Consider the following 12,189-nt stretch of genomic DNA (forward strand, 5'->3'; position numbering starts at 1 on the left):
CTGAGGAGTGTGTTATAAGTGTGTGGATGTGGGGGTGGTTTGTTTGTGTGTATATTTTGTGGGTGTGTCTTAAGTGCATGGTGTGTATACAAACACACACAGTGCAGAGCTCATCCCCTCCAGCACGGGGCGGCAGGCGCGCACCCACACACCATAGATTTTTAGGTATGTTCTTCTGTGGGGTGTGATTATGTGTGTGTATCTACATAACTTAGTGTGTGTATCCCTGGTATGCAGAGGTGCTTCTGGGAGTGTGTGTGTGTGTATGTTTTGTGTGTGTTTGTGTGTAACTGTATGGGATGCAGTTTGCTGTGTGTTGCTGGCTGGCCACAGTGTGACGTGTGTGTGGTGGATGCTGTAGGTGACTCTAAGGGTATGCTTCTGTGGGGTACATGTGTGTCTGAGCCTGCTTGTGTGCACCTCTGTCTCTGTGTGTGTGTGTGTGTGTGTGTCCCGCACAGAAATCCCAGCACACAAGTAAGTGTACACACAACCCTCTACACCTGGAGGTGATTCCAATACTAGACTGGTTAGAGAAGGGGGGCTGGGAGCCAGGACTCCTGGGTTCTCTCCCCAACTCTGGGAGGGGAGTGGGGTCTAGCGGTAAGAGCAGTGGGGGCTGGGGGCCAGGACTCCTGGGTTCTCTCCCAGGCTCTAGGAGGGGAGTGGGGTCTAGTGGTTAGAGCGGGGGGGGGCAGGACTCCTGGGTTCTCTCCCAGGCTCTGGGAAGTGAGTGGGGTCTAGTGGTTAGAGCGGGGGGGGGGGCTGGGGGCCAGGACTCCTGGGTTCTCTCCCAAGCCCCAGGGTCGTTAGATCGTGAGGAGCGTTAATAGCCCGTGCTGGATTCTGTGCGAGAACTTGCAGGTACCTGCCCTGAGACGCCCCTCACTCCCGACCCGCAGCCCCGGGCTCCCCACCCCCCCCCTTTTCCATTGACCCCCCTCCCCCCTTCTCTCCACAGATGATCCCGCGGGAGGGACCCCGGTGAGCCGGAGGACTCGGCAGGGTGGGCGGAGGGGGGAGGAGAATCCGGCCTGGGCAGCGCCATGGTCCCGCTGTGCTGGCCCTGCGTGCGCTGCTGCCCGGACCCCCCGGCCGCCATGAGCGGGCCCCCCGCCCCGCGGCCCCCCGGCCCCTCCTACCGCTACCGGAGCTTCTGCGGGGACTTCGAGCGGGTGGAGACGGCGCTGGAGCGGCTGGAGGCCAGCGGCTTCTACTGGGGCAGCCTGTCGGGGGCGGAGGCCAAGCGGCTGCTGAGCCCCCACCCGCCGGGGGCTTTCCTGGTCCGCGACTCCTCCGACCACCGGCACCTCTTCACCCTCAGCCTCCGCACCGGGGCCGGCATCACCAACCTGCGCATCCAGCAGCAGGGGGCCGCCTTCCACCTGGAGACCCAGCCGGGGGCCCCCTGCCCCCCCGCCTTCGCCTGCGTGGTGCAGCTGGTGGAGCACTATCTGGGGCGGGCCGGGCACCCGGGGGCCCCCTGCTACCTGGAGGCCCAGGGCAGCCGCCCCGAGCCCCTGGCGCTGGCCCGCCCGCTGCGCTGCAAGGTGGCCTCGCTGCAGGAGCTGTGCCGGCGGGCCGTGCGGGCCAGCGTCCGGGCAGGGACGGGGGGGCCCGATCTGGAGGGGCTGCCCGTGCCCCGGGCCCTGCGCAACTCCCTGCGCTGCTAGGGGGCCGGGCCCCGGGCCCTACCGAACTGTCGGCCCAGCGGGAGGGGAGAGGAGCGAGGGGGGACCCCCCGCAAGGCTCATGGGAGGCGGTGGGGGGTCCAGGGAGCCACCCGTAACGGGCGGGGGAGGGGAGGAAACCCCAGAGCAGGACCCCCTCTGGGACACCCCAGGTATTTCCAGCGCAGTGGGAGGAAGACCAGGGAAGGGGTCTGTGCCCCACACCCTGTGGAAAACCCAGCACCACAGGTTGGGAGAGACTGGGGGTGGGGGGGGGGGCAGACTGGCATCAGCCCCCTGGCAGCTCCGGAGCGTGGGGGAGATGGGATGGGAGGGGCAGAAAGGCCTGGAGTGGATGGGGCTCTTTGGGCCAGGGCTGCGACCCAGGATAAGAACTGGGAGGGGGACACAGGAATTGGTGGGGACTGGAAGCCAGGACTCCTGGGTTCTCTCTCCAACTCTGGGGAGGGGGATCTAGCGATTGGAGGGAGGGGACTAGGAGCCAGGACTCCTGGGTTCTCTCCCCAGCTCTGGGGAGGGCATGGGGTCTATATCCCACCTATAGCCAGAGGAGCCAGAGCGGACCGTGGCCCTGTGCTGGGGCTCCCACCTCATCCCCTGGAGGGCGTCCCGCCAACCTCACGGACCTCGTCTTCCCCCCAGGAGCGCTCGTGGCCCCGTTACCGCCAGCCGGGCTGGGCCGTGGGCTTGTACCGCTGCATCGGGACAGAATAAACCTCGGTCTGCTGCATCCTGCCTCCTGCCACTGCTTTGGGGCTGCCTGGGACCCGGGGGACACAGGGGCAGCCCCTCAGAGCCCCCACACCCTAAGGGGGAAAAGCCCCATGAGCCAGCCAAGACCCAGGCCTGAGACCAGAGCCGGGCTGGTGCCCCCTAGAGCAGTGGCTGCAGCTCAGTGCTGGTTGAGGGATCCTCCTGTAAACAGCCCCCCCCGGCCCCACCCCAGAGGCTGCTGCATCTAGAGTTGACCCCGTCCTGACCCCCTTCCGCGCCCGGCTGTTCCCGTAAGGCTCTTGGCACCACATCCGCTGACTCAGGGGAGCAAAGTTACTGAAAGTCGCTCCACGGTTCAGGAAAAAACCCAGCTGCTTCCCCCCCCCTCCAGCTTTCATTTCCCCCAGCAGCTGGGCTGAGGGTCAAGGGGCCGGCATGGGGGGCCCCCAGCTGCACTGTGCCAGTTATTACAGCCCCGGGCTGTTCCCCCAACCCCCCCTTTCCCATCCCTGGCCCAGCTCCAGCCTTTCACCTTCATTTCCCAGCAGGTTCCAGCCCTGGACCCACCTCCCTCTGGGGGGTGGGGCTCCCCCGGGTGATACAGCACCAGGTGCTGGGCACAGGGCAGGTCTCACCCCCTTCTCCTTAACCAGCCCCCCATAAAGCCACCATCCAGCCAGTTGCTTGCTGCCCCATGTTTGCTTCTTGGCCAGGCAGGGGCCCCAGCCCCCTTCTCAGGCGGGGAGGACTCCTGGGGTGAGCGAAGAGCAGCCAGACTGGGTCAGACCAAAGGTCCAGCTAGCCCCGGACTCCAACTTCTGCCAGGGCCAGGTGATTCCACCCCAGGGAATGAACACAACCAGCGATCACCCACTGATCCATCCCAGGGTGCCCACTGCCAGCTTCTGGCAGATACGAGGGGAGTGAGGTCTAGCTCAGGGCAGCCTGGCAACCCCTGGGCCCAAGATGCAGGAAACTGCAGGGCAGGGGTCCCACCTCAAGTCCCTCAGAGAATGGGTCTTTCCCCTCTTCTTGAAGCCCCCCAGGCCATGGCACGCCCCCTACCCATGTGCCCAGACCCCAGCACATCTCTCCCCCCACCCTGCCCCCAAGCTTGGCTGGGGCAGCATTGGGCCAGAGGGGCTAGGACCCAGGGGACCATTCAGTGTGAGGGAGGGGTATGCCTCTTCACCCCCCCAGCCCAAATGCCCCAGTCTAACCCCAGAACAGAGGCTTCCTAGAAATGATGGTGACCCAGTGGCCTAATGGATAAGGCATCAGCCTCCGGAGCTGGGGATTGTGGGTTCAAGTCCCATCTGGGTCGTACCAATCACACGTCGGGGGGGGGGGACAGCTCAGTGGTTTGGGCATTGGCCTGCTAAACCCAGGGTTGAGTTCAATCCTTGAGGGGGCCATTTAGGGATTGGGGCAAAAACTGGGGATTGATCCTGCTTTGAGCAGGGGTTGGATTAGATGACCTGCTGAGGTCCCTTCCAACCTTGATATTCTATGAAATGCCCCTGAAGCAGCCAGCACCTGGAGAACCCAGCTCAGGGCACAAACAGGCCAAGCTCCTCCCCCAGTGTTGAGCTGGGGGGCAGGGAGAGGGAGGGCCCAGCCCTACTGAACTGGGCCCCATGGCCTTTTGGGACACAGCCCCCAGCTACTTCCCCTTCCTGCCCCTCCCTGGGAGTAGCCTCCACCCCCATTAGCATCAGCCAGCCACTGATCAGGGTTATCCCTCCAACTCAACAACACCCCACCCCCAGTGTGGAAACAGGCAGCAGGTCCGTGCCCCAGTTTTATTTCCAGTGGCCGGTGCAGCCTGCGGGGGGAAGGGCAAGCAGCAGGCAGGACAGGGCTCACTTCCAGACAGAACAAGCTGGGGAACTGCCTGCTGAGGGCCCAGGAGACACTGCAAAGGGCCTTCTGCTCACAGCCCAGAGCACCCCTCCCCGCCATCTGGTGAGGCACAAGAGAGAGGTCTGAGCATTTGCTGTGAGGCTGGGGTCCAGCAGCCCTGATGCCCCAATGCAAGGACCCCACTAACAGTCCAATCCCGGGGCGGGGGAGTCCAGTTCAGCTCCACTCCAAGCTCCACTCCAAACTGGTTTATTGATACAGCAGTGCAGGCTACCCAGCAAGGGGAGCCGCCCCGGCCTTTAATCCTCCTCTTCCTCATCCGCCCCACCAGCGCCACCCTGCCCCTTCTTGGCGTTCTTCCTCTTGACACGGCCAGGCCGGCCGCCCCCATAGGGCGAGCGCAGCGAGAAGTCGATGTGCTTCTGTGAGTCCAGGCGCACGATGAAGGATGGGATGTTCACGACCTGCTTCCGCACACTGGGGATAGGGAGAGGGGTGAGGGCAGGCACAGGAAGCCACCTACCCACCGTGCTCTGGGGCAACAGGACCCCTCAGGATTTAACATGCAACCCCTGGGGAAAATGCTTCACCCCTTCGCCATCTCTTAGCTCCTCCCAGCTAAGATTTACACTCCCCAGAGCCAGCTGCACATCAGCTGCTCCTAGATTCCCAGTCCCCTTCACCCCACCCTCCAAGCAAGCTCCTGCTGTTACCAGGTGTGAATCCAGAGTCCAAAGAAAAGGGGTGACCCTCTGGATTGATGCTAGGGGAGCGGCAATCAGAAGCCAGCCCTATTCCCACTGCAAAAGAGGTGCGACTCCAGATTGATACCAGAGGAGCTGAGATCAGAACCAGGTCCTCCTGAACCAAGCTCCATTCCCAGGTAGCCTTGGGATCCAATCTCCATTCGCAGACCCCTCCCAGCATGGGGCACGGAGCAGGCGGTGGCTCGTTACCTTTGCAGCAGCCCCAAGCGCAGGGGCTGGTGGAACGGCCTGGCCCTTCGCAAGGTGTACGGCTCTGCCGCAGTGAGCCTTGCCGACATGGGCGGCCCTACCGCCCACTACCCGGAGCGCAGGGTTAGACCAACCGGGGGGCTCCCCAGGCCAGAGCCCGCCCCTCTGGGCAGGGGGCTCCATGCACCTCACAGGCTCATCCAGGAGGGCTACACAACACAGCAAGAGCAAAGCTTTAGCACGGGGAGGGTCGGAGCAACAGCCAAACTCCCCACGTCCTTGGGATCAGCTTTGCCCTGGGTCCTTGGCAGGGTCAATCACCGAGAACGGGGCCGTTGACCTGCCTGCCACATGGCCCCTCCTCACGAACTCACCACCCAGGGGAGCTACCACCCCAGCAAACCAGCAGGTCCAGGTGGCAGAGTCAATAACTGAACCCAGGAGTCCTGGCTCCCAGCCCCCACCCCCTACTGTAACCCACTATAGACCCTCCCCTCCCAGAGCCAGGGAAGAGAACCCAGGAGTCCTGGCTCTCAGCCCTCACCCCTGATGTAACCCACTAGACACCCCCCCCCCACCCACACACACACAGCATGGCACACGGCTGCCCTACCGGATATGCCTCTGGCGGATCAGCACCCGGGCGTGGTGGATGGACTTGGCCAGGCCCAGCTTGAAGACCTGGGTCTGGAGGCGCCGCTCCAGGAAATCCTCAATCTTGAGGCCCAGGATATAATCCAGCTTCATCTTGCCCTCATCCAGCACCCCGATGCGCACCAGCCGTCGCAGCAGGGCATTGCCTGGGGGAGGGGGGGTGGTGAGACAGGAGTCAGATCCCAGGGACCCTGCCCCTTCCCCTCCCAACAACTTCAGACATCCGCTGGGACCAGCTCCCAGCACCCCCCACCATGCCACCCCCCATATCCTGCCCCCTACCTTCAAAGAGGCGCTTGGGGTCCTTCTCATCCAGCGTGAGCAGCTCACGGGCCGCCTTGCGGATCTTGGCCAGGGTGAACTTCACCCGCCAAACCTCACGCTTGTTCCGCAGCCCGTATTCACCTGGGGAGAAGCAGGGCTGTTACCAACAGGCAGCCACTTCTGGGGTGGGGCGCAGGGGCTGGTTATATGGGGGACCCCTCACCAGGCACTGGGACACATTTCAGAACTGTATCCCACTGACTAGAGAGGCAACAGGTTGACTATTACCTGGCCTAATGGGGTTAAATCTCCTAAAGATCAGAAAACAAATCATTGGGCCATTAATGCTGCATCTAACACAAGCCGCATATGGTGGCACAGCGCCCCCTAGTGCCAGCCCTGACTGCGAGTGAAAGCGCCCCCTGCTGAGCCCCCCCCCACCCTGCTTCCTGCAGCCCAGCGCCCCCTAATGTAGCCCCAGGGCCAGCCCTGACTGCAAAGAGAGAGCACCCTTGACCCACTCCCTGGAGCAGTGCCCCCTACTAAGCTCCAGCCAGGCACCAGCCTGAGTCCCCCCCACCCCCAAAACTCACCAATGAGCTTCAGCTCCTGGTCGAGGCGGGATTTCTCAAAGGGGCGCCGGGGGGTGACATAGGTCTTCCGGCACACCCAGCTCCTGGCAACGGGCATCGCGACTGAGGCTGTGGGCTCCGGCCCTGCGGGAGAGGCAGAGGGAATGAGCTAGGAAGAGACAGGACAATTCTGCTGCATCCCCAGCCACCCCACAAACCCAGGGTGCAGCTTTTCCCGGGAGGGAACTGCTGTCAGACCAGGACACACGTTTGGAGAAGGGGGCACATACAGCCCCTGGCATAAAGGTGGGGGATTGCAGGAGCCCATGGTGGGTGCAATGAAGTCAGCCAAGCTGTGAAGCCGGGACCCACAAGCCCTCAGAGTGGGAGTCTTTATTGGGGATCTGTACAGCACCAAGCGCAGCAGTTACACAACCCACTGCACGGTGCCACGGACCCAACCCTCGTTACAGGAACCAGGGGCAAGGGAGACACCATGCCCGAGGACAGGGGCCCCAGAGCTGCCAGGCCCCTGCAGCCAGCAGAGCCCAGGGCCCCTCCCGTGCCGGGGTGCAGAGGGAGGCGTTGCGGGCCAGCCCGCAGCAAGGCTGGACGCGACAGGGGCATTCGGGGGGTGTGTAGGGGGTGCCCTGGGGGCCGGCACGGGGGCAGCTTTGGCTCGGGGCGCAGCTGGTCTCTCCTTCGCAGCCCTGTTTGCGAGAACCCCGCAGCGCTCCGGGCGCTTTGCAGGTGGGGAAACTGAGGCACAACAGGGGGAGCCACTTGCCCGACCCCGCTGCACCAGGCTGGGGGGAAGGGAGACGAATCCCGCCCCCACAATGCACGGGGCTTGGGGGGGAGCCTCCCGGGCCACGTGCTGTGCCCCCCCCTTGCAAACCCCTCCCGCTGCAGCAGCAGCGCGCGCCAGGCCCAGGGGCCGCACGCGCCCGTGTCGCTAGCGCGCCGGCCGCCTCTGCGCATGCGTGCCGGCCCCGCAGAGAGCCCCGCGCGCCCGCCTTCTGCCACGCGCTCGCCCCTCGGCCCGGCCCTCCTCCCCCCTGCGGCCGGCCGCCCGCCCGCCCCCCAGCCCCGGCCCGGCCTCACCTCACACGAGCAGCCACAGCGATGGCGGTTGAAAAAAAGAGAGCAGCATATCCGGGGGCTGCCTTATATAGGGCACGGGAAAGGCTCCGCCCTCCGAAGCGTTAACCAATGGCCGGGCGCCGCCGGGCCCCGATGACCAATGGAGGGGCGGTGCCTCGCACCACCCGCTGGCCAATGACTGTATGCTCCCAGGGTCATAGAGAGAGACTCCTAGAGGGTCGTACGCGCGTGGGAGAGTGGTTGGGGGTGGCCATTGCTGTGTGGGGGTGAATCCGCTTCCTGTCCCAGTGGGGGAGCGGCCGCCATTGCTGTGTGGGGGTGAACCCCCTTCCCGTCCCAGTGAGGAGCGGCCGCCATTGCTGTGTGGGGGTGAACCCCCTTCCCGTCCCAGTGGGGAGCGGCCGCCATTGCTGTGTGGGGGTGAACCCCCTTCCCTTCACTAAGACAACCCATCTAGAATCTCCCTGTGACCCACTGGTGGGTTGGGACCCCTTGTTTGGGAAATGATTCCCTAGATAACGCAGCCTCTGTATGGCCCGTGCGTCTCTCCCCAGACCGGGGCTAGTCCTGCCCCCCCATGAAACCCACAGGGGTTTTGCTCTAGATTCAGTGGGAGCAGGGTGAGACCTCGCAAACCAGAGCACGACCCGTGGGACCAGGTCCCTGGCTGGCATAAATCGGCCTAGCTCCAGGGAAGTCACCGGCTGGAGAACTGACCCATCAATGGGCGTTTCCCCGCTGATTTCGGTGGGCATTGCATATGGACCTTGCTTGAATTAATTGGTGCTCGGCGCACCTGGGGCAGTCTGATACCTGGGGGTGTGATGCGTCCGGGCTGGTTTATTTTAATTGCCAACCGACCATGGCCTGTAGATCGTAGACTTGCTCCACCCAGTACGAGCCGCAGCCGGTGGGAGGCCAGAGCGCCTGGCCTCACATGGGAGGTGCCCAGCATGTGGTGGGGACCCTGGCATGGCCACCCTTGGGGTGGGATTGAGATCAACTTCCAAAGAAAATGTTGGAAGCCGTTGAGTGTATGATAAAAAGAAGAGAGGGGTTGCAAGCACCGGATCCCCCCCATCTCACGCCAAACCTTTCGCAGGGTTTGGGTCTGTCTTAGGGAAAGTTTAGGAGGAAAAAAAGCAGGAGGAAAAAGGCAGCAGAAAGGAGGGGGGAGAGGGACCATCTCAATGGAAATGGACAGTGGAACTGGAGTGGAGAGAATAATGTTAACGAATCCTCCGTCCCAGGCCTGGGTCTGATTGCATGGATTTTATACTGGTCTAGCTGAGATCAGAACCCAGCCCTGCCCCCGCTGCAGTCAGGGGTGACTAGTCTGAAGGGCCATGTGTCTGTAGCCCTTTGAGGTCTGGCCGGTTCCCCTTGGCCCGCTCCCCCATCCCAGACACAGCCCGTGGCTGGTGGCCCAGGCTGAGCCGGGAGCCTGTAAATCTCCCTTTTCATTGGGGAAGCTGTAAAGTGCCCAGCCTCCGCAAATGACAGAGAATTAAGCTGCTGATTTACTGGGTGTTTTTCTCCTAACCTGGTATTTGTGTGAGAAGCCGACTGTGCTGAATCCCCAGCCCCCTTGCTCTAACCACAAGACACCACTCCCCTCCCAGAGCCAGGGATAGAACCCAGGAGTCCGGACCCCCAGCCCCCTGCTCTAACCACTAGACCCCCCCCGCCCTGCCCAGAGACGAGTGAGATGCAGACAGGCAGTAGCAGGTGGTATTTGTCTGTGTGCAGTCAGTGTGGGGGAGTGGCTGTGTGTGGGGGGGGACGGGTGTTTGTGGCGGCTGTTTTCTTCATGTGCACTTGGGGTGAGGGGGGCGAGGTTTGTGTGTCTCCTATGTGTGTGGGAATGTTTGTGGCTGTGTGGGGGGGCATCTCTGTGGCTGTGCACACTCGGGTCTGTGTGGGTGCATCTGTGTGTGTTTGTGTGTGTCTCTGGGTGTGTATTTGGGGTTGTAGGTGCATGCACACACATGTGTGTGTGTTTGGGGTTGTTTGTGCATGTGTGCATGAGTATGTGGGGTTGTGTGAGTGTCTGTGTGGGGTTATGAGTCGGTGTGTCTGCGTGTTTGGCATGTATATTTGGGATTGTCTGTGCGTGTGAAAGTGTCTGTGTGTTTGGGGTTGGATCTCTGTGTTTGGGGTTGTTTCTATATTTCTGTGTGCTTGGGGTTATATCTGTGTGTTTGGGCTTGTCTGTGTTCGGGGTTGTGTGTGTGTGTGTGTGTGTGTGTGTGTATGGTTGGGGTTGTGTGTCTGTGTTTGGCGTTGTGTGTGTGTATGGTTGGGGGCGTGTCTGTGGGGTTAGGGGTGTCTGCATGGTTGGGGTTGTGTATCTGTGTGGTTGTGGGTGGGTGTGTCTGTGTGGTGGGGATGTCTGTGTGTCTGTGTGGTTGGGGGAGGGTGTCTGTCTCTGTGGTTGGGGATGTGTGTGTCTAGACTGTGTGTGCGCGGGAGTGTGTCTGTCTGTGACAATGATGACATCACATTCCTCTCAACCCCCCCCCCGCCCCCCCCGGCCTGTGCCCCATCTAGAAACTGACTCAGCTCCCCGGGGTGTCTCAGCCCAGCGATCCCCGGGCAGGGCTGAGCAGTGGGGCTGTGGGTTCTGTGCTACCCACGCAGCATTGCGGGGTGGGGGGCTGTGATAGGAGCCAGGGGGGCAAAGTGGGATCCCAGCAGAGGGGGGCTGTGGTGTGGAGGGGAGTGGGATCCCGGTGGAGGGGGAACCCAGCAGGGGAGGGGGCTGGGAGGGGACGGAAGGGGGGAATCCCAGCAGGCGGGGGGGGCTGTGGGATGAGGGGGGATCCCAGCATAGGGGTGCTGGGTGCATGAGAGATGTTTGCTCACATTCGGTGCTGGTTGTGTGTGTGTGTGTGTGCGTGTGCGTGCGCGTGGGGGTGGTTTTCAACTGCACCCAACACATCTTGCGCCCCCAACCAGGATGACTACTGGCCTGGGACTGCGCCCTCCGCCTCTGACTGGCTGTGTTGGGGGGGGGTGTGGGTGGCTGTGTGTGTGTGTCTGATGCCATGATTCCTAGGTTCATAGATTCATGGCCAGCAGGGACCCTTGCGATCAGCTCATTTGACCTCCTGTATGACCCCACCCAGGGCGCTGGCCTGAATTCATTCCTGGTTGACGAGAGCAGATCCCCAAAACCAGCCACCTGGGCTGAGTAATTGCCGGGGCAGGAGAATCCACCAGGCCCCTTGGTAACTTCCCCTCCCTCTTCAAAACCTGGCCCCGATTTGCCATCTGAATGCGTCTAGCTCCAACCTCCAGCCGTGGGATCAGGCTCCAACCATCCTTTGCCAGGCTGAGGAGCCCGTGATTAAATATTTTTTCCCCACATGAGACAAATCTTCTCTGGCCCCCTCGCCGATTGATGGGGCCCTACCAAATTCATGGTTCATATTGGTCAATTTCACGGGTCATAGGATTTTAAAAATTGTAAATGTCGTGAGTTCAGGTATTCAACTCTGAACTGTCATGCTGGTGTAATTGTAGGGGTCCTGGGGTCACAAGGTGATTGTAGGGGGGTCGCGGTACTGGCTACCCTTACTTCTGCGCTGCTGCTGACAGCAGCCCTGCCTTCAGAGCTGGGCCCTCAGCCAGCAGCTGCTGCTGTCCGGCCACCCAGCTCTGAAGGCAGCGCAGAAGTAAGGGTGGCGATAACGCAACCCCCCTACAATAACCTTGTGACCCCTCCCCATGACCCCCTTTTGTCTCAGGCCCCCCAGCTGGAGAAACGCTGGTCTCCCCCGTGAAATCTCATATTACCCTATGCTGTACCGATTTCACGGGGGAGACCAGATTCATGGTCCGTGCCACGTTTTCCATGGTCTTGAATTTGATAGGGCCCTATCGACTGAGCACCGTCCTTCTTGGAGTCCAGCCACGGTCGCACCAAGGCCAAACCCAGAGGTGAAATAAACTCTTCGAGATCCCCCTGTTTGTGCACCCCCAGCTGGCCTTACCCCTTTGGGCCGTAGTGCCCGTGTGGTCAGCTGATTCTCCAACATGACCCCAGATCTTTTCCAGATGCCGCGTCCTGGCACCGAGCCCCCGCCCAGCCCAATAGCACGGGCCTTGGTTCCTTGCTCCTGGGCGGAGGACTCTGCATTTCAACGAAGCCCAATACATGTTTTTTTTGTGCCCCCAGCGATCCTGGTCGCTCTGTCTCGGTGGCCTGTCCTCGGCGGCATTTACCGCAGCCCCCATCAGCGGGTCGTTGGCGTTGTCGGCATGGGGTGCTCTGTTTGCTCCCGGATCACTGATAATAAACATGTCCAAGAACCGAGCCTGATGCCCCCGCCCCCACCCTGGAAACACACCCACTCGAGGAGGGTGCCC

The 12,189-nt window shown here is 62.0% G+C and overlaps 2 protein-coding genes and 1 non-coding gene across 3 annotated transcripts; 2 read left to right on the top strand and 1 right to left on the bottom strand.

Annotated features, from left to right (window-relative positions):
• The first annotated feature begins 1,046 nt into the window (after positions 1-1,046).
• LOC141976426 (suppressor of cytokine signaling 3-like) lies at positions 1,047-1,673 on the top strand. Its single transcript, XM_074937419.1, has one exon. The coding sequence runs from the start codon at positions 1,047-1,049 to the stop codon at positions 1,671-1,673; it is 627 nt and encodes a 208-aa protein (XP_074793520.1).
• Positions 1,674-3,656: 1,983 nt separating this feature from the next.
• TRNAR-CCG (transfer RNA arginine (anticodon CCG)) lies at positions 3,657-3,729 on the top strand. Its single transcript has one exon. It is a non-coding gene; the product is annotated as a tRNA-Arg (tRNA).
• A 782-nt stretch (positions 3,730-4,511) lies between these two features.
• On the bottom strand, positions 4,512-7,903 carry RPS9 (ribosomal protein S9). Its single transcript, XM_074937194.1, has 5 exons — positions 7,819-7,903; positions 6,736-6,858; positions 6,161-6,283; positions 5,838-6,024; positions 4,512-4,745 (listed from the first exon to the last, which is right to left on the bottom strand). The coding sequence occupies exons 2-5, from the start codon at positions 6,830-6,832 to the stop codon at positions 4,568-4,570; spliced, it is 585 nt and encodes a 194-aa protein (XP_074793295.1). The 5' UTR covers positions 6,833-6,858; positions 7,819-7,903; the 3' UTR covers positions 4,512-4,567.
• Positions 7,904-12,189: the final 4,286 nt, after the last annotated feature.

This window comes from Natator depressus, chromosome 23, assembly GCF_965152275.1.
Source record: "Natator depressus isolate rNatDep1 chromosome 23, rNatDep2.hap1, whole genome shotgun sequence".
Lineage (NCBI taxonomy): Eukaryota > Metazoa > Chordata > Testudines > Cheloniidae > Natator > Natator depressus.